The sequence below is a fragment of the Drosophila grimshawi genome, unplaced genomic scaffold (genome assembly GCF_018153295.1).
Source record: "Drosophila grimshawi isolate 15287-2541.00 unplaced genomic scaffold, ASM1815329v1 contig_1367, whole genome shotgun sequence".
NCBI lineage: Eukaryota > Metazoa > Arthropoda > Insecta > Diptera > Drosophilidae > Drosophila > Drosophila grimshawi.
The window spans coordinates 6,145,391-6,168,306 of record NW_025062889.1 but is presented as its reverse complement, the minus strand read 5'-3'; the positions used below and the strand labels follow the sequence as shown (position 1 = coordinate 6,168,306).

General features: G+C 39.3%; 1 protein-coding gene across 1 annotated transcript; it reads right to left on the bottom strand.

The window, feature by feature from the left end:
* Positions 1 to 422: 422 nt before the first annotated feature.
* LOC122322594 lies at positions 423 to 8,157 on the bottom strand. Its single transcript, XM_043215444.1, has 3 exons — positions 8,105 to 8,157; positions 7,793 to 8,054; positions 423 to 509 (listed from the first exon to the last, which is right to left on the bottom strand). Exons 1-3 carry the CDS (start codon positions 8,155 to 8,157, stop codon positions 423 to 425), a joined length of 402 nt encoding a protein of 133 aa, XP_043071379.1.
* Positions 8,158 to 22,916: the final 14,759 nt, after the last annotated feature.

Sequence of the window (22,916 nt, the reverse complement as noted above, 5' to 3'; positions counted from 1 at the left end):
CATGTCAACATGCAAAACGATAACAAGGCGGATGCGCATTGTAAACGCGACACGACTTCTCTATGCAGCAATACCACCCCACCCCTCCATCCACCTTCCATTCAACCCCTCGAACACCTACTACCCACGCCAAACAAAATCGAGGTGTGGCCGCGAATTGCGTTTTTTCAGCGAATGAAGCAATTATAATTTTGTAAATCGTCGGAAGTTGTATAAAAATACAGAAAAGAAGACAGAAAATACTGCGTAGCCTGAAGTCATCGTCATTTTCAAATAGGATAATTGAAGTTCGTGAGCACCATCGGCAATACACAAAAATTGTATGTTTATAATATGGTTGCGAACATATTTCCAGGAACAATAAGCCACGCTAAATGTAACATATACAATATGCAAAATATTTGGTGCCTGAGGCAACTGCATTACGTCTGAGCACTATTCGATAACAGCTCACTATCCGGAACATGAATGCGACGATAGCGTTTGCACTGCACTACACTCTTCAACAACTGTCAATAAAGTGATTGGCATGTCTCGGAAAAGAAGAAGAACTTTTGTGCGTCCGAATTGAAGAAGCGCCCTTGCTTATGCCACAGTTTCTGCTGCCGCTGCCTCAAGTGTGCTTATCAAGAGACACATGAGGTACTGACATGAACTCACAACGAAAGGTAAGTAGTCCAATGGGTAAGGTTGGGAGGAGCAACAGCAGGAGGATGGTGGATTTGTGGGGGTCGAGGGAGCTAGCACAGGCTGGAGATGACAAGGCGGCGAAGCGAAGCGCGTAAGTTTTCAGTTTTTCTGCTGCATTTTCCTTTGGGAAACTTGCGCAAGTTCTGCATATGACTGCAGGCACGTCCCTTTGCGTGTGTGCGTGCTATGAGTGTGTGCATGTGTGTGCTTGTATGGCAGAGGAAGTTGATTTATGCCACTTTGTACACATATGCATGTGTGTGCGTAAGTGTGAGAATGTGTATAAGTGCAAGGCTGCTGCATAAATGATTTATTGCTATTCCCGCGACAGTTTCGTTTCGCTTTCGTTTGCCACTCTGCAAAAACTGGCAACATGTGCACACCCACGCACACACACACATACAGGCACACACACATACAACAGGACAAAGACTATAATAAATAATTATAATTGCTTTCGTTTTGGGACAGCAACTTCACGTCGATTTCCACATGTGCATTAATAAACCTTATAAATATTTAAGTTGTATGAAAAATTGCAGTGCCGAAGTGACAGTTAATGGAAATGCGGGTAATTGAATGGGCCACACTGAAAATGCAAAGGCAGCTGCAAGCAGGTGTTAAGCCACGCTGTCTCTATCCATGTAAGTTGAGTCTAAAATTTGCATAATATCAATGTAAAGCAGACGCCCGATAACAGTTCTTTGCAGCCTGTTGCATGTGAAAATGACAGCACAGCTAAAATACATTCAAGCTGTAAAAGTGGCTGTAAAGCTAATAGAAACTTGACAATGTGTACCCCGCAAACCACAGTGTGGCAGCTTATAACAGAAAATAATATAAATATCAAAACTAAACAATCTATTCCAACATCAAAAGGACAACTTTAAGATTTCATTCACATAAAGAATCTATGAAAGCCTTCTGACAATTAATTTATTATTAAATATAAATAGACGCCTGAACAGATATAATGATATAATGTTTTCGACCTTCGACATAGATTTTTAACAATTGTATAAAATTACTTAGTTAAACACCATATAAAACGTAGTGTATTGGTTAAATCACTGGAGTAAAATCAAGCCTATCATGTTCATTGGAGCTATAAAATTTGCTAATGACTTTAAATTTTATTTAATCAAAAATATAGCTAGTTCTCCAATTTATAACGAATTTTCACACAATGCTTAAAAGTCCTACGAATTTGTGTGGGCAAAAATATGTTCGGCAACTTCATCGTCCGTCTCAGCATTGCCAACTTCAAAGAATCTAACTTTGAGTTCAGCCACCCAAAAATTTTTATTTCCGTTGGTTGACACTGCCGAAACGTCGTCACGAAATAAAATGCTCCCACCGGAAACAGGAAGTGCGATTCATGCAACATTTGTTAAAAAAAAAGAGAAAAAAAAATATAAAAAAAAACTAGAACACAAAATTCATGTATAGAAAAATAAAAAAGTCCAAACAAAGGGGCGTCAGAGCAAACAAGAAAATTGACGCGTATAATTGTCACAAAATGTAAATATTAAAAAATGCTTGTGCAATTGCATAGATTTAATTAAATTTGCAATTTTTGTTTTGAGCAGGCAAACAAAAATGCCGAAAATTGGCCACAAGCATGCTTCTATTTGGGATACCCAAATACAAATATATATATATTTATATATATATATACGTATATAAATAAATATTTGAAAAATCTTCTCACATGAATAATTCCGTTTAAGCTGCATACATAATTTGCAGTCGACAATTTAATAAATATTTCTGGATTGTAATTGAATTCCAATTTTACACTTATATTCGGAATGTGAATTGGCAAACAGCAGATAATTCAATGTGCCAAACACTCACAGACACACACACATACATACACACACAGACTCCTTATCCTTGAAATAGTCACTCAAAATATTGCAAAATTTTTAATCACATAGAAAATATTTGCACATTGCACTTTGGTAACTCGAATTTCTGCAGATGAAAAAAAGAAAAATAATCTTGAATTTGACTTGTGCGCCCAAGTAGTTATTCAAGTTTTGAATTTAAAAGCAAATTGCCCTGGAAATAAAATAATATGCTTAAAACCAAGTTAACGGAATAACAAAATATTAAAATTAAATTAAAATCATCTCAGCTAGAAACAGTAAATTGTTCACTAGCATAACTTTTCCAAATTTATTCGATTATTAATGGCATAACTCAGTCTGCAGCGTTCTTAGTTGTTATTATATATTTAGACTAATCCTTGGCCTCTCAATTCATAATACATATTTGAAAACGCAATTGTTGATCGAAGTTAGAATAAAATTATACGATTTTACTGTTGAGTACTCTATTTATTCACCAAATTTTGATTTGACTGCTTTTTCAGTATGTTCACCAAATTGTAATAGCCTCGCTTTTTAAGAGTCCGTCAATATACTGCTAAAAAAAAAAAAGCCGCCAACCACTCCAACTCTAACTCATCCATTCCCTCCGCATGCATACATATATCAGTTTCCATGCAAAACTCTTTCATGTGTCTTCAATTTTTCGTATCTGGATTTGTTTCAGCTGTTCACGTTGGGTGACATCAAACTCGAAGCACGCACAGCACACGCATAAAGTGGAAAACATTTTTACACATGTGACTGACGCTGATTGCGTTTGTCACGTCGACGAAATAAAAATTGCAGCCCATTCCGCAAACCTGATCCGGATTCCGATCCATTGCCAGGCAACCGAGCAACCCAAAAAGGTGGCAAACGCACACAGAGCAAAGCCGCAAAAGGCAGCAAAGAAGTGGTCGTCTCCATCATCGGCACACAAAAGACGACCAAAAAAAAATCAGACACACTCACACAGACACACACTCACACTGTTATAAAAGCATAGTCAAAACCAAATCGTAGGCCCCACGCTGTCCTCCGACAGTTGTCAACTGTTTTTCCCTTCTTTTTTTGTGCTGTGCGCCAAAAACTAGGCAACGGAATTGCAGTAAAATCGTCACCGATGAACCCGCCGTCGCGTTGCGTCGCATCTCTTCTCGTCGGCCACGTTGCGTATACGTATCGTTGTGCATATTGGGTCGCCATCACAGATTGTCGCAGTTGCGGCATATTTACATAATTTAGCGATTGAATTTTATGTTCAAAAGCAAAACAAAGCCACAGCTGCTGCTGGTGCTGCTGCTGCTGCTGGTGCTGCTGCTGCTGCTGCTGGTGCTGCTGCTGCTGCTGCCGTTGCCCAAGTTCTTCCACCAGCGTTGTCCTCTCTCCGCGCGACACACACATCAAATTGACTGTGGATTTATCCATTTGGCTTTTACTTATTAATTAAATAATATTCCGTTGCATTTGCGTTAAAATCGACCGAGGGTTCATCGCTGCGAGGGCCACCGTTCTCTGTGCCATCGACAATAATTGCATGCAACATAATTATAAGCCATTAAAGCACTTAAGCTCCCGGAAAACCAACAGTACGCAGAAGGGAGTCGGGGGAGTTGGGGAGTCGGCTTGTGCTTGGGTGAATTGTTCGAGTCATGTTTGCATATGCATAATTATGATGAAAACACATTTAAATGCATTTAATCGGGAGTTCAGTTGGCCAACGACAGCTGCCCCCTACAGCAGGTAGCTTATGGCCACTGCCCACTCAAAGGCTTTTAACGTTTATTGGTTTTTATTAAATATGCGAACGTGTCATATTTCATGAGCAGCTTCGAATCGACGTTGACCAGCACAAAAGGCATTTTTAGTTAGATGTGACTGGGGCAGCTGTTTCTGAATTCCATTTGATTATTTTAACAATTTATTGCTCGAAAGTGCCCAAATCACTAATACTGATTCAGCTACAAACCGATTAAACAATCAAATACAATGTATTACGTGATAATAAGATTAGTTTGTCAAATTGCTACAATCGCATTTGATTAGATATGCAAAAAAGATACAGAATAAACAATTTTATTGAATATCATATTAACAGAAAAATGATTTATTTCTGTCTAAGCTTTAAATAATCTATTGAAATTTGCATCAACTCTTACATCGTAAAACTTAAATGATTTGCATAGCCAAGTATTTAAATAACCTTTATTTTATATTCTGATAGTGAAGGTGCTCGTCAACTAAGGGATTAGGAAGTCGATAAAAGCGATAATTCCAATTCCATAAAGTCAAACATCTCCCACAATTTTGAAGATACAGTAACCAAATTTCTAAGGTAGATTGTTTCCAAATGTTCCGTTCAGTAATTAGCCTTACAACTTCCAATTAAGTTTGAGTCTGACTTGACTTACAGTCATCTAAATCAAAAGTCACTTCTTTAACTGTGATCTTTGTCAAGTCACTCAATCTACAGCAGATGACTAATGTGCTTGTCAATTTATGTGCCACGCCCCTTCGGCAGCACAGAGAAGTGCACTTTTAACTTGCCAGAGAATTCGCACGTTGACTTAATTAAAGTTGTACTCCAGGCAGCAGGCGCAATCAACAGCAAACAAAAAATTGCCAGACAAAAAGAAAAGAGGCTGCACTGAATGCAAAGGCAATAAGAGCTAAAACACATGTGTGAAAACTGGCAAAGTAAATGGCCAAAACAAATTGCCAAAGTCAGAGCAACAGCAGCAGCAACAGCAACAGCAGAAGCAGCAGCAGAAACAGCAGCAGAAACAGCAGCAGCAATGTGCGCAGTTTTGAATGGGGTTTTCTTTTCTTCTTTTTTTTTGGTGTAACCAGATGGCAATTTATAAAATCCTTTGAAGTGTCGAAAATCAGTAATTGTAGTCAAAGTGCAAATTGATTGCCAGTCAGACATACACACTCTCTCTCACACACACACACACACACACACACTACCATGTTCTGGCAATTTTGAATGTTCTTGTATGTGTGCCGAAAAATCAGTGTGACAGCAATGTTTTATTGAGTGTAATTTGTAGTTGCAAATTAATGGCCGCACTTCACTTTTAATTAAAGCATAGCAAAAGAAAAATCTCAAATATCCGAAATTAAAAGGTGTTGCCTGAGGCACTTGGCATGCTCTTTAAGACAGCGGGGTGTAAATAAGTTTTGGTAGTCACAATTATTTAAAAAATAATTAAATAAATAAATGTGTTGAAAGCTAAAAAATAAGAAATTTAATAAAATATTATTCGAATTACATTCAGTTTCATTGAACTGTGTTACAGGATTAAAAGCTACAGATACTAAACATATTTTACCTAAATTGTATTTAAATATAGTTTCAAATCCAGATAAACTACAATTCTTTCAAGTTTGCAGCAAAATTGAAGTAAAGTGAACAATTCCGAACGTTCAGGATTGTCTATTGTCAACCACTTGTATCCACTGCAAGCAAATATAGACTGCTCTATAATATAAACTTGTAAAAAATCAATGATCAAAGAAAATTCAGTATGATTTAAATGTGTGACAGACAGCTAGATGTACTTAACATATTTTTATACTTCCGTTTAATTTATGCAAATGAATTAATTAGGAATTAATTAGCTTCTAGCAAAAGAATGTAAAGTACTCTGAACATTTTGGATTCACTTTTTTCACTATTGCGTAATATTCATTGCAAACTTGTCCACAATGGTTTGAATGTCCTGCTGGTAGGGTATAAGAAATTTCTATCATGCCTGTCAGCTGAGCGCACAAAAAGCGCCCTTTTGCACTGCAGTGTGGAATTTAGAAAAGTGTAAGATAAGTAACTCAATTGCAGGCCGTACTGCCAAGAGGAGGGTGCAAGAAAGGGGAGCTAGGGGCTTAGGTGAGTCTCGCTGTGTGTGTCTGTCGCTTTGACTACTTTTATACCGTTCTTCTGTTGCTTAGTTTTCTTCATACTTCTTTTTTTCTATTTCGCTTACCCTTTTGCTTTATGCCCTCGGGGCTGGCACGTTTTGCCTTTGCTTAAGTGACTTCATAACCTCGAAAGTGGCTTTGGCTTTTTACGGCACACATAGAATAGAGGGTGTGTGTGTGTGTGTGTGTGTATTGCAGCTTAGGCGTCCTTTCTGTTTGATAAGTTGCATTTGTGAGCTGCTTTGTCGCCTGTTGCATAAAAATTGCTTTAAAAACTTAAGACTAAATATAAACTGTGACTCTGACTGCAAAAGTTTTGAATAAATCTGCGACATTTGCCAGCGGCAAAAAAAAAAACAAAAAACAAACAGCAGCAACAAGAATACGAATAATATATCTTTGCTGATGTATTCGCAGAGGGACGCTGAGAGCGATGTATTCACAGAGTCATCATCAATTTTAGTTTGAGAGACTGATCAATAAAACATAACAGCAGCAAATGGAGACACATGCGACAATGACGCATGCAACTTCGTTAAGCATATGGACTGTTGATGCCACTCTTCAGACAGACAGCTGCTCCTGCGGGTGCGCAGATAGCAAACCCACACAAAAAAGCTCTGCCACCTCATTTTTTGTTCACAAAAAGCGAAAACTCTGCTGGCAATTGAGAAACATTTATTTGGATTTGTTTTGTCTGTTTGGAAAAATGCAAGAATATTCAAGGAAATTCGAATGTTGAATTATGCAGCAGTCTGCGAATAAAAGCTACAATTTTATTCGACAATCAAATCGGGATTGCAACTTGCAATTTCAATCAAATTGTGTTATTCTTAATAATGCATAATTTCATATCGCGTTTCACCTTTCACTTAGCCTGTCTGCTTGTTCAAAATGCCAGTTGGCAATGCCGCAACAACTTAAGAGCTGCCCTGCAGTTGGGCGGCTTGCTGATTTGATTACATTTACACACATCCGACAGTTGTTGGTTTGGCAACGGCAACTGTTTTTAAGCAAAATGCACGAGATGCACAAGATTTTCTAGTCAACACTTTGTAAGGCGCACAGGCTTAGGGTCGGAATCGGTGTATATTTTGGTGTTGGCGTCGGGGTCAGTCAACAATGGCAGCTTGTAGCTTGGCTTTGTTTCCCATGCAGTTGGCATGCGAATTGTGACCAGCTATTTTGGCTATGGCAAGAAGTTCTGCTTGGCCGGGCGCCAAAATACAAAGTCTTTTGTTGTCTGCTGCCAATTGAATTGAAACTTTATTTTTTGTCTGAGTGTTGCTGTGGTTGCCCTTTTTTACCCCCCGGTTAGTGATGGGTATGTGCATCAGTTTGATAACAAAGCCGAGAAAACCCATGATGAGCAATCCCACGGCAGTGGCCAGAGCAGAGCGTCGAAACTCCTGACGATCCGGCTTCGTGCAACGTTTAATCACACACCGCGAGTCCTTGATGAATGTCAACAGCGACAATAGAATATATAGCTGCTGATCGTAGGCCCAATGTGTACAGCTGTCGAGTGCCTTGAAAGTGGGCTTCAGGTCCTGCAGCAACTTGTCCAATCTAAAGGCATTATATGCGAGCCAGTCTTATTTAATGGATTAATAACTTACCCCCTCTTTAGTTTTTTCTTGCCCCTTCGGCGTCGCTTCAAGCACTGATCCATGTAAACTTCTGTCGTTAGTTTCTCCTTTGACTTGTTAGACAGGCATAAGGCAACGCCTGGTCTGAATTTGCAATTGTCGTACTCGAAATTAACACGCCCTGCCACGCCCCTTATAAGGTGCGGGAAGTAGGAGATACACTCAAATCTGTCTACGCTTTCATTTCTTTTATTTTTGTAACTTTTCTCATTACGAAAGTTTCACTATTTTCCTTGTGCACGCGACAAATACATACGAAAAAAAAATAAAGGGTTCTTGCACTGTCAACATTTTCCAACTGTTTCCAGCTGCCAGCTACGTTTGAGAACGTTATTTACCATCTTAAATAGATTTCCCAATACCATCTTCAAAGGAATGAAGTGACATAAGGGTTCACAGTGGAATATAAAACTAAAGTAGTAGAAAGAACTTAACGGTACTTAAGCACTTATGCTATCGTTTATTACTCTACTGATAAGTGTGATTGACAATAATATGGCTTAAAGTCGGTGGTAGACTGGAAATTTGACTTTCCCAAACTGAAACCCAATTTCTAATATAAAAAAACCATTCCCAAAATATCGCAACAGAGTTATCTATAAGCTACTTATTTAAAAGATGAGAATTATTCACCTAAAAGTATTATACAACTTTGAATTGGCTACTTCTTAAGCTACTTTGTTTCGAAATGAGATTTATTAAACTTAAAGTATTATATAACTTAAAATTGGCTCGTTTTTCTAGCTGTTCGTAAACCCTAAGCAATTGCCAGCGAGTACATGTCGAACAATGCACCATCATTTAGAGTAAAGGCTGGTGGATTGGGGTCTGGGAGGTTGCACCCTAGATTACACACTTAATCAAACTTTATGCAAAGCTGTCTGCCACCCACAAAATGTTCAGCAATTTGTTGGCACTGCACACACGCACCACGCACCCAGCAAGATGAAGACAGAGTGGGCAGAGGGAAAGTTGAGGAGGGGATTTTGCCGAAAAGAGACAAACGGACAGAGGTCTTAAATGCAGCAGCAGTTTGTTTTGCTGCCGAATCGTTGCTGTCTTCACTTGAAGCCTAACCAAATGTACAGAATCATGTAGCGCCGCGAGCTCCAATTCCAAAAATGCTGCAAGTACTTCAGTTGTTGCTGCTGCTGCTGCTGCTGCTGCTGCTGTTACGACTGCTGCCTGTTTGATATCCTCGACTGGCCCGGTTGAGCTCCCAGGACAATTCACTGCGAAATTGCTAGGCAAAACTGTGGCACACAAGGTGGCCGGAATGACAACAACAACAGCAACAGCAACATCAATACTCGTTATGTGTGTGCAACACAGCTTGGTACTCCAGTTCCAGCTCATGCTTCGGCTCCTACTCATGCCGCTGCAGTGTCGGCTCAATCGGCTTCATCAGTACGCAGCATGCGTGCGTGTATTGGTGTGCTTATTTATGAATGTGTGTGTGTTTCTGTGTGTGTGTGTGTCGGGATTTCATCGTCACCATTGAGATTGAAAAATGTTAAAAAATTGCTTTTAAATGCCACCAAATACAATTTATTATTCAACAGAGGCAAACGCCAAACAGCTCCACAGAAATGTCTGCCCAGGGAATGGGCTGTGGGCTTTTGTGAGTGTGCATTTGGCTCAGGCTGAGTCGTGACACTGGCTCCAACTAGCAGTAATATGTGTGTAGAGGCCACAGCACTGGCAAAATTAAACTGTGATCGTCTGCTTGGCAGTAAATTCAAATAAAGTACACACACACACACACACAAGAGCAGTAGCAACATTTGTAGCTGCAGCTCTGGTTTATTACGCATACGCATACGTACGATGCAGCCAGATACAGTTATTGGTTGGCTATACAGACCACAGCCTCATTTTGAGCCATTCGTTGATATATATTAGGGCCAAAGCCACTAAATATAATTAGAAAAAGTTGTGGGGCCTGGTTTTTGGCACAAAATTCAACTGGTTAATTCAAAACCTCACAAAATAATTAGCCAACAAATTATATGCAATTTTTTTTTGGTCTTTCAAGAAGCGCAACTACTGAGACTTAAATGTTTTAAAAAGAAGTTAGTTGGACGAGACAACATTTATCAAAAGTATATAATATGAAGCCATGTAAAACATGTAAAACATTTTAAGGACTTACACAAGGACCTCTGCAGCTGCCCATGATACATTTCTGTATTAAGCCTGCTTCAATATCGATGGCAATTTATACTTAAAAAGCAATCTTAGGCGCACACTATAATCGAACAACTATTTAGAGCTCTAAATGTGCCAATTTATTGGCTCAGGCAATCCAAAATTGGTAATACATTTCCCAAATTCTAAGACCCACTTAAAATGTCGCAAGCTCTGCGCTTCATCATAATTCACCCAAAATTTACGAGCAGCTTATCATTGCTATACAATCGCACACACACAAACACACACACACATTGTCACACACACACAAGCGCACACAAATTATGAGCAACACAGTTAAGCGAAAATGATTTAATTAAATTATTTGCCAATGCTAATGCCTATTTGCCACAATGCCGCTGGGGACCAGCTGCGAACATCAAAAGACACTGGAAATTAATCAGGCGCACAGGCAGTTGAGCCACGCCCACAAGCCCACATGCCCATTAGGTGGGCAGTGCCTGTGGCACATATAATTGCATTAATTTATGTGTAAAAGCCACAGAAATTAAAAATAATAATATGTAATATGTATAATCAAAATATTCAAAATGCGTGCTTTTCCCCTCCAACGCCTCAGTGCCCAAAAAGTTTCAATATAAATTTTGTGTGCCAGCTGTCAAGGGGCAAGTGAATGGTGGGTGGGGTTGGCGGGGTATAAGGGTGGCTGGGTGCTGATAGTAGCTTCAGGCTGTAAGCTGCTAACCAGTTGAAAGACTAATTTTCACATTTGAGCTGTAAACTCGTCCTGGAACAAGCCTGGTCGAGCTGTAAATGCGAGGCTAATGCGTTGCGGGGCTATCTTTTGTGCTTGATGAGCTGGGAAGGAGGAGAGTTGTGGGCGTGGTTGGCCAGCCAGCCAATTTCATGGTTAAATGATTCAGAAACAGAATTACAAAATTAGTCGGCCCGTTAACACAATGTAATTAACTTTTGCGCGACCGCTCTCAATATATTTGATATTTATTTACCCGGCCCCAAATGCCCCCCGGGGTGCACTTGGCTTCGATGCCTCTGATACCCTTCTTCCTCCTCCTCCTCCTCCTCCTCCACGATGCCTGGACTAGGGGCCAGTGTTCCCGTTGACAGCTTTGAAACTATATATATATATATATATATATAGAGAGAGAGAGAGAATATCTGCAGCTAGCGATTACAATTCCCAAAATTTCTATCGCACTCTGCTGCGAACGCTTTTCAGAAGCAATTTGAAACAAATTTTATTGCCAAAGTTTCGAGCACATGGAAAATGGTTCAAGTGCCTCAAAAAGTTGCAGTTGGCGCGTGCTTGCCTCTTAGATGCTTCTACAATTAGCTCTGCCTTAAGAGTATGCAAGTGTCCCATTTAAAAAAAAAAAAAGACAAAATATCTTTAAATGGGCACATTTCCATACAGTTTTTATCAACTAATTTCTTGATTACTATCAAAGGTTATAAGAATAAATGTAGAAGCATCTATGACACGCCAACTGCAACTAGATATATTTTTATAGTCTATGATATGAATTTATAATAGGTGCTTTGATATTTTGATTAGGGTTGATATAAATGAAGTTATAATAAGTATTACGTAAAACTAACTCCTAAAATGATAGAATAATAACGTAAGTACAATCCTTTCTTAAAGATATCGTCAAATTGACTAATAAAAGTACATTTTACATATGTATACACGTGTATGCATTTCTCATGCATATGGCTATATACATAGATTCATTGCCAAATCAAACCTCGAAAAACCTGGGCAATGATTGCCAAAGAACTCAACTATTGCTAGCCACTGCCATTACCAATTTTTGCGCTTAACGGTTCAGTGAGCAAATCACTAAAAGCACTGAGGGAAAAAGAGATAGAGAGTAGAAAAATAAGTAGAAATAGAAGTAGAGAGAGATTCGTGTGTTTCCGTTTCTGTTCCTGCTTATGCCATCAGCATGTCATCATGGCAACATCAGACGACATGCAACATTGCATAAAGATTTGTCACAGCTAAAGCCCCCCAAATGCAATGCAAGACAGCCGACATCGACAACACGCAGTGAGTGCCAGAGTTGGAAATAGATAGAGACACAGATAAAATGGATAGAGATAGGGATAGAGATATATGTAGAAATTTAGATGGAGACAAAGACGAACAAGGATACACCGACACACCGAGAGATGAGCTCAAATCGCATTTTCGCATGTTGAATTTCGCCAAACTACAACAAGCAAAACTGAAACTGGAGCTGGCGCCAATGCGGATACTACCACACATCAGTTGCACGAGAGTAGTTCCAAAACTATGCCTATAAAATTTGAAAGATCAACATTAAGAGAAAATTCATATTGTTAAATGCCTAAAATATATATATATAAATAGCTGAATTTCGTAAAAGGAATATTAAAATATATATTTTCATAATAAACAAATGATTTTAAAAATGTGATAAAACGGAATTCTCAAAATAAACAAGAATATTGTTTCAATATCCTAAAATATTTTCGAATAAAGAGTTACCATGCTAACCAAGAGATGTTCTCTAAATTTGATCATATATAAATTTAAGATTACACACAAATACTTGAGCTATCCTCGCAGCACTCGCCGGGGCTAAGCGGCAGCAACTTGCAGCAAATTCAATTTCGTGAAGCTCGATTGCATTGCGGCACATTGGCCCACAGTCTGTGTGAATATCTATGTAAATGTGTTTGTGTGTGTGTTTCTATAAAAATGCTTTTGGCTTGCTTCAGACGCTGCTCATCGATTCGCATTGCATTTCAATATATAAATATTTATACACAAGTAAATCTGTGCACAGCTGAGCAACACTGTCGCGCCACCGCGCCATTGACAAACTTTAAATGAAGATATATGAAGCCGCACAGGCTGGCTGAGGAATGCTAACTTTTAGCGAATCCTGGACATTCTAGAGATCATGGAGAGGCTTCCCTTGTGGCAGTCGTCGTCGCTTCGTAAATCGTTTAGTTTCGCATTTGTTTTCTTTTGGTTTGGTTCGCTGTGTTTTGTCGGCTTAATTCGTTTTATTACCAATGTCTGTCCAGGCATTTGACGCGCCAGCCCCTCTGCCCGTGTGTGCCTATGTCTATGCATATATACATATATAAATCATGGCTAAGCCCTTATGACATATGCTAAAATTTAACACCGCATCGCAACAGGCACGGTACGGCAGGACTGCAGGACAGCAGGAGAGCAAAAGAGCAGGAGGGCTGGAGGGCTGGGGGAGGGCAGCCGGAGCTCATTTCGAGGCCATGACAACCCATTTTCATCGTCAGCCTGGCCTGGCTTCACCTTTGTGAGCAGATGACGGGTTCGCCGGGTCGCGTTATTGTGTTTGGTGTTTTTGGCCAACGCGTGACAAAATGATTAAACGGTTAGCCATGAAGAGTCGTCACACATTCACTGAGAGATAGAGAGAGAGAGACAGAGAGAGTGAAAGAGAGAGAGAGAGTCACACAGAGGACGTCGAGCTATCGATGGGGGCAACCGTCGCTACCGTTTGTCACCGGGCGCCATTTACCCATTGTTCGGCAATGACAGTGCAAAATTGTTGATGATGATAACGATGTGATTAGATGAGTGGTTATTCACTGGAGACTGCAAACTGGGGCTAACTGATGGAGGAGCGGGTGGAGTGAATGGTTTACTTGTTGGCTTTGATGCTGCCTGAAGTGTGTTGCTACTAAGTAGCACATTGAAATTTTCGAGGTGGCTGAATTTGCGGCACTTTCAGAATATTTCATAAATAATTTAAGTTGATGAAGGTTAAGCAGTATGATGCGCTTCAGAGCATTAAAGTTAACACTCATTATATCTAATAGACTGACTGATATATTCTAGGTAAAGAAAATTAGCATGTCAAAAAATAAAATTCATTTCGAATATTTGTATTTGTACCTATGTTATCAGAGTTACGTTAATAATAATAATATTTCCATAGAAGCTCAGTTTTGAATATGTGCATAATCTATAATCACATAATTGCAAATGCAATGTCTGAAAAATAGAAAATCAGCCACACATTTTCCATTTTCAATCGAATTAAATTAAATCCATATACTTGCTTTACTGGATGCCACAGGCTAACTGCAATGCGCTGTGGAATGAGAAAATCACTTAACATTTTTCATATGCTAATTATGTGCTATAAATTTCGGTTAGGCAATAAATCGCTCAAGCTGTCTGGCTTAACGTGGTCATAAAAAATAATATGCTGTAACACATGAGCAGATCGCATTACCTCTCTTGAGATATAAAACCGCCTACACACACACACACACACACACACACACAGAGACAGACACATACATACAGTGCCTGCCTAGCGTGCTTATTAACCAACTGGTTTAGTTGGCCCCGAAGCAACCTAGTCAAGGAGTTGCCTGTGCTCCTTTGGCACAGCCAAAACTATAGACAGACAATTTCCTTATGAAATGAAAATAAACATGACATTTCTAGGTTTATGTACTTTTGTGCAGCAGCTGTGTATTTGACTTGCCACCGCAACCAACACCCTGCTCCAAGCCGCGACCCATTTGGCTGGCATGTTCTGACTTGGCTGTGACTGCTATAAAATGTCATCTTTTATTATGGCAAGGCTCAACTGGCGCAGACTGCGCCTAGACTAAGGCGCCCAGTCTCCAGTTACTCAATTCAACTCATCGCCCTGCTTGCTCCCTGTGTGTGGATTTGTATGTGTGTGTGTGAGTGTGTGTGAGTGTGTGTGTGTGTGTGTGTGTGTGATAGTGGCAAAACAATGCTGTGCACTACTGCCACGCTCACTTCTGTGCCTCTGCCTCTCTCTCTCTATATCCAGTTTATACGGTTCGCTACACATTGCTCCCAGGGCTTCATGCTGCGAGTTTCATTTCCGGTGCGACATTTTGTTACAAAACTTTATTTTCAATTTGTGCACATATTACACAGCTTGCCACGCCCAGCACTCGAGCAGGCGCATACCCCCTCCGCCCCCTTTTCTGTGTATGTGTGTGTCCCACTTATCTGGCTTTTGTTTTTATTTTTAGTGTAATTGTTCTATTTCTGCTATGGCAATTGCTTCTCCCCTTGCCCCCCTCTCTCAGTCGCTCACTGCATGTGTCCAATGCCACTTATCATCTGTGGGCAGGTTCGGTGGAGAGGAGTAGGGTCGATTCGCTCTCCCAGGCTCATGCTGTTGATTATTATTACAAGCATTATGACCGGATTTCACTGGCGGCCAGCAACGTCTAGTGCCAGCTGCTGGTAATGAAATTAGTTTGTCACTCAGACAAAAGAGGGAAACGTGGGGGGGACAAGAATGGAATCCGAGCCACCAATGTAAGATGACCAATCTAAAGGATGCCTGTTTATGTTGCACAGCCGTTTGGCCTATCTGCAACAACCTTATCATCATTATTTTTATCATCATCATCATCATCATCTTCATGATCATTGTGTTCATTCAGTGGCAGCTTCCCATTTTGATTGCAATGAGTTTTCAGGTCAAGTGCGCTTCCGTCTGCTGTTTTATTGAATTTCATTTTAATGTGGTTTTTATTGTTTGGACATGCACTTCAGCATGATTTAGCTGAAATCTGTTCTAGCCCAAGTTGGCCAAGATTTGCATGCAAATTGACTTTCACTTTGGGCCAAATGTCTTTTGCTCAAAAGCCACTGTGGCGCATTTTTATCATGTAGTTAAAACTCTAATCTGAATACAGATTCAGACTAGATAAGGTATTGACAAACCTTTTCTCCTTACTCTAAGACCCGAATTTTATTTAAGAAATAAATATTTTTATTTTAATCGGTTCACTGATTGCAATAAAAATATATTTTCATTACTTTTTGCTTGGATACATGTAAAAAGCAATTATTAAGATATTGCGCATTATATTTAGCAGAAGTTGCTTTCAACTTAATTGATATCTATGCAGATTGCCCACGCACAGGTTTTGCCCGGCTGCCCTTTGTCAAATCAGCTTTAATTAAGCGAATTAAGTCGATAGACCTTCCATTCTAAGTAGATCATTTTTTCAAGCCTTTACCTGAGTGAAAAGTAAATATAAAAACCTTATTGAATTTTTGTCACCCACATCAACAAAAAATGTCAAACTTTAATTATGCGAAAAATGAGTAAAAATTCATCTAAAAATCTTGGGACCAAAAATTAGTCAACATCGCAGCAAACTTTCCAACTACTCGGCTGACTGACGAGTGCACGTAATCAATCAAGTTTGATTAGTATTTGTGCGGGGCACATTAAATATAGACATATATATATATAATCTATATATATATATATAGTCTCAATGATTTCTCATTCTATTGCAGGCTAATCCGAAACTTTGGCCTAACAACTTTTTCTTTTAGACTTGAGCAATTTCTCTCCCCTTTCGCATGGACAAAGACAAAAATCAATATGTCTTGATGTTAGGATAAAAGTGAAATAAATTGTATGGCTCGTAAAGTGAAAGTGTCAAATGACCAGGCTAAGCAAATGAAAAGTGAAGATGTATAGCTACAGCTCGAAGGCTGCAAATAGTGATACATATGGCATTAGATTTTTGGATCAAAGTGTGTGCCAAATAAACGTTTTTTTTTTTTGTGTGTGTGCAGTTTTTTCGCATGCTTTAAGAGATCACCTTTTTAGGCATTTGCGCGACTTTAACGCAAGGCAATAAATACTTTTAAAAGATAAATAAATCCCTGACACGAACACCAATCACTGTCACAGCGGACCACATATACATAGAAAAGAGAGGAAATGTTGTGAGAGAGATTGTAAACCGCATAGACCCTAACAGCTAAGCAGCTTAGTCCGATACACCACGCAACCTATGATTCAACACTCTAAGACGAAAAAAGTGTCAAGAAAATGCAGGCAAAACAACAACAAGCTAAATTGGACAGAAGCATTTTTTTTCACGTTGGCCATGTGAAGCGTAAATTACCCAATGAAACGACCTGCTGGCCAAACCAAAAAAAAGATACGAAATGCGATAGCTGTGAAGGGAAGCAGAAGCAGCAGCTGCAACATCTAAGGAGCCTTGTGGAAAGCCTCAAAAAGTTAAAAGTTAGCAACTGGCAATTGCAAATAAAACGGCAACAACAAATGCCAGCAAACGCAGACAAGAAGGTGTACTCTGGAATTTAATTAAGTGAGCTGTCAAACGAATGACCGACCAATAGGTGGCGCCACACACCAGCAAAGAAGAGAACTGTAAAACAAAAATAAAAGGCTGGTTAGACCGGAAAGCGGATTGTCAGTTAAGGACATCAGAAGTGGTTGTACGGTTTAATTTCACATTCTGCATCGAAAATACAACGTAATGATAAGTAAGAAGAGTGCAGTGCTGTTTAGTCAACTGCACTCAGAAAGAATACTTTAAAAGTGCACAAAAAATTAGAAACGCTCAACAATTTACCTTAATAAAAGTAAATCAGAGGCTTTTTGAATTATATTTTGCCACCAATAATAATAATTTGTAAGTCTTTATATCAAACTTATTTTGTTCAATATTCGCCATAGAATTGCGGTTAATGTGGCTAAAAAGTTGGCAACAAAACTTAATTTGCGTTGTTTGCTTGCATTTTGAAATTTTTATTCAACGCCAAATCCATCAATGAATACAATAGACACACACACACATACACACATACATACATATATATATATATATTTATATATATATTTATTTATTTGCATATATAAATGTAGATTCATGCGGATTACACAATCAAAAATGTAGCTGGCTTTTCATTTGGATATTTTACAAATATGTAATTTTGTTTAGCGTAATTGCGGCTGCAATCGAAACCAACACTTGATTGAAGGGCACAATAGAGACAGAGACAGAGAGAGAAAGAAAGAGAGGGGGAGAGCAGCCAATCTCACATGCAAACACAGGCACACACACACATTCATTTAAATGTTGCAAATTTGATATTTACGTTTTAATGAAGGCTTTTATGTTGTGGAGCCATTGATAAGCCGCCGTCTCATATCAAATTGTGCAACGCTCGATTGCATACTAAATGAGATTTTGGTCATACGATTGTTGAGGCCTGCAGCCAGCAGCCTGACCAACATCAGCAACAGAACCGGGATAAAATGGTCCAGCTGCAGCTGATGCCAGCCAGCGGCAAAGGCAAAGTTCGTTGGCATTTTTTCAATAAAGCAGCAATGTAAACAATCAGCTCCCAATGCACACACAAACACACTCACATACACACACACACACACACACACACACACGTACGTGGTGCAAGTTAATAAAAGTTCGCGACACGAAAGGCGTGTCCAAATTGACTTATTCAGTTCGAACGGGTTGTGTGGTATTGGCCAGAGCTGATAAGTTTGGTTAAAGAGCTGCAACTGCAGTTGCAGCTGCTGTTAAAAGCTATGAAATACTTGCAACATTTATCATACACAACTGACAACTGAAACAACAGATCGTTTCAGTTAAAACCAAAGACATGCACTCGAAGTAAATCTTTTTAACACGCCAATGGCTTCGGTTTTGGTTTTGGGACTTAATGTAAACAACTACTGTTAGTTATGGCTGTGGAACGTTGTATTATTGTATTTAACTCGAAATTCCATGTATGTAAAATAAGTACAAGCTAAACTGTCGCTGCTTAAATTAACTTCACACAATTCCATAGATATTGCTGCAGCTAAATTATGCATAATTGCTTTAATTCCCACTCATAAGATGTTAATTTACAGTTAATGTCACTTGAATGTAACACATAAAGCGGTGTGTGTTAAAAGCGGCGGGAGTTCACTTTAACCCCACCCATATATCTGTCTCTATACCTATTTGTAGGTGCCTCGATACCTTGCGAGGTGCATTAAGTAGTTGCCATTGCCATTGCCTCTATCTCTGCCACTGCCACGGCCACTGTCACTGCCTCGGCGTGTATCTGCATTTGCACACTCTCGCACAATGGGGCTGCTTAGCAGCAACCATTAGCAGCTTTGCCAAGTGGCAACGATAGATGCATCCTCGCACACACACGCAAATACATATACACACACACACACACACACACCTATATATGGCATGACTTTGTTTTCCACAATGGCAAAAGTCTTTTTTGGGCAGTGGAAATCGGGCGAGCAAGGCGCACTTTATGAACGCTGCATGCATAAAGTGCCTGGACAACCACTATGCCCAACTACTGCAGCTACAAGCCCTAACCTAACGTTCATCACGTGGTTTGGGATAAACCATCGTTTTTCCAATTTCCGGCAGTAGCTGAGGAAAAACAGCAGCGGGAGCAACAGCAGCAACAGTGGCAGCAGCAGTGTTGAGACCATTTAGCTGCATTGTATTTGTGTGTCCGCCTCGCCAGCATGTGGCGTGGAGCGTAACTCACACTCACACATACACACACACACACACACACATCCAGGCACATCCAGGCAATACACACTGTACACACACACGTTGGCCAAAAAACGCATCAGAAGCGCATTAATAATGTGCTCAGTGCAATCTGCGAGTGTCGCCATTTTTGGCCAGAAAACAATGATACTTAGTCGCAAATACGGAAAGAATGTCCACGCTGATTATGGCTACAACAATGAGTACCAGTTTAGGCAACGGAATTTAACCCCACCACATCACGCGCCCCACTACCTCATGCTCGCCATCTTGTCAAGTAATTAATTTGTTCAATGACATCCTTAAGGTGTAAGCGAAACCATTTAAAGTTGACAACCACGACGCAGATACTTGAAAACTCAAAAGTTACTACTCAGGTGTGTGTAAGTGTGTGTGTGAGAGGGAGTTGTGAGCTGGCGAGGATCATGAGGGGGTTGCTATATTTTGAGGTTGGCTCTAGAAACTTGTCATGCATGCTCAGCGAAGTATGTACCCGGTGTGTGTGTTTTGTAGCAGTCAAGACAAATCGCACGCACCACGATTTGAAACTCAGCTGCGAGGGTTGCCAGGTTAGCTGTATATTATGTATATATCATGAGAATATGGGAATCTGTTAAAGGTATGCTGTAAGAAATTCGATTAGGTTCAACTTTGAGAGCCGATAATAGGTCTTCGACTTGAAAATGAGATGCGAGGAGTGCCAGGTGAGTTGATAAAGCAATATAAAGCAGAATTTGAGAATATGTACAAGGAATGTTATACAAAAATTCGGTTAAACTTGAAACTGAGTTTCGACGGTGAGTTGATAAGGCAGCCTATAGATACAAATATATATTACATAAATATCTTCAAAATAAGGATATTTCCAAGGTTATTCGAACGCAAATCATTAGGTTTAGGTAATAGGCCTTCCCTCATTACAATCTTTAGTTTCCAAGTTTCTGTTGGTTGTTTCAATCTTTAATTCATTTGCCACAACAACACTTTAACTGTAAATTTGTACTTGCGTACTTCTCTAAGAACCCGTGCAATAAGGACTTTGCCTAAGCTCCCGAACTCGAAGTGTGAAATCGGAAGTGACTGCTGCTACTGACTTAGCCGTAGCCATAGCCGTAGTCGCAGTCGTTTCGAGTCTTTGGTCTCTCGTTCTTATGGTCTCTTAGTCCTGGTGATGGTCTCTGTGTGTGTGTGTTTATGTCTGTGTGTCGGCACTGGGCGACAGGTGCTTCCGCATTTGAATGTTAACGGAAACCGCAACGGTACAACTTAGATAAACGTTTGCTCTTTAAATATGTGCGCTGTCGCTGCCACTGAACGTAAGCGAGCAGGAGCATACAAATAAGTTAGCTGGGGGTACTACCCTTATTCTATGGTGTTTGAGCAACGGTATTCTCACTAGCACGCACACATATGTGTATGTGTATGTGTATATACATATAAAGCGAGTTAGAGAGCCCCTGCTACACGTAAAGTGGTTTTTGGCTGTGGTTATGGACTGGGCTTGATTGGATAGGTCTTTGCTTAGCTTATTGCCAGCTGTGAGGATGGTAAGTCGAAGATAGCTAAGGTGTTTGCACTGCAAAATTGATTATGCACATCGAATGTGGAGGGAGAGAGATATTGTTTGTGTGTGTGTGTGTGTGTAATTATAGATAAAGTCAGATACATTTGATTGGAGTTTATTCATTCACTTATGGTATGTTTGTCGAAAGAATGCTTAATTTAATTCATTGACTATTCTTAAATCTTAAATACGATTTTACTATTTCATTTAAGCTATTGTAAATAAAAAAAAGTCATCGGTCTTGTCCACTATTCGATTCAATTTAAATCAATTTTCGATCAATTTAGACAAATGCCCAAAACGAATTAGAATAAGCACCCAAACTGCAATCACACAAAAAAATGGCCTAAAATAAAATCAATTAACAATAAATGTGCACAATTATATTCAATGTTTCTGGTAGTGAAATTCTGCGCAAATCCACAAGTAAAACGAGCTAACTGATACCCTGTAACCAGCTCTAATATACACATATAATATATCCATATATGCGGATAAGACCAAGATCATTTCTTATTAGATACTTTTCAATAATAACAAAATCATAAATATTTATACACTTACATTTACTAACCTTTTTTATTTCACACTGCAACGGCTCAACGCAGCAACCACATATTAAATTTCTTTCTTCTTAGCCTTCGCCCTTTTCTTATGCCAAAAAGAGAGGACTTGAAGTATTTTAGTATATTATTTTATAATTAATGAAAAACGCAATTGAAACGAAATGAAATAAATATGTATGTAGATAAGAGGAAAAAAATCACACATACGAGCTTGCTTTGCAAAGAAAACACTTTGAACGCAATGAAAAATACGCTTCTATAATAATGGAGGCGATGCACTGAATTAAAACAATTTGTTTACTCTTATTGCGCATCAAAATTGTCAATTTAAATGGCTTGAATAAGTGGTTGATTGGTTTGCAACAAATATACGATGACTGTGTGAGCTTTTACCGATTATGATTCTATATATTCATACATATGTACATTGACAATAATTATTTCTTTGCTCTGCGCTGCTAAGATTTGCTATGCATCAAAAGCAGTTCACAGTTGTGTTAGTATTTTATTAACTTTTACTAACCACAAATTGAGCAAACTTGAGTAGGTAACAGGTTACTAGTGACGTAGCTAAGACTGTAACTTAACTGGGCATTACATTGATCTATTGATATCAATATCAATTGTAGAATTGAAGAAATCAATCGTTGTGAATAAACATATGTATTCTTTCGGCCACTTAAATACATTTGCACAACTTTTTAATAGCCAATTTACCCATTTTTAATGGCTACAGGGTATAAACAGGGCACTTAATTAAGCCCCGACTGGGGCCAGTTGGAATCGTGCTCAAACCCTCAGCGAAGTAGCCACATTTACACTGTTCAACATTGTACAGCGTGTTGGCGATGCTGTTTGCCTCATTTTAAGTGCGAAACAATGTAATTTCATGGTAATCAGTCTGGGCCGGTTTAGAATTTGATGCCATTGCCTCGAACTGGCCAAATCCAGAGTACTAAAATAAAAATAAAAACAAAACAAAAATAGCAGAGCACTGGCCACGACTAACTACACAAATTTCCGGTTGTGCGCACAAAGCCGAAATGGTCAGAGAATCTGGAAACGAGTTGAATCGAGGAGCGCACTTGGC

Bases quoted from the DNA above. Each gene is read 5' to 3' on its own strand.
- LOC122322594 (XM_043215444.1), bottom strand. From the start codon at position 8,157: ATGGATCAGTGCTTGAAGCGACGCCGAAGGGGCAAGAAAAAACTAAAG. The intron at 8,055-8,104 runs GTAAGTTATTAA...TAATGCCTTTAG, and splicing joins AAGAAAAAACTAAAGAGGGG to ATTGGACAAGTTGCTGCAGG. The intron at 510-7,792 runs GTAAAAAAGGGC...CTTTATTGACAG, and splicing joins TACCCATCACTAACCGGGGG to TTGTTGAAGAGTGTAGTGCA.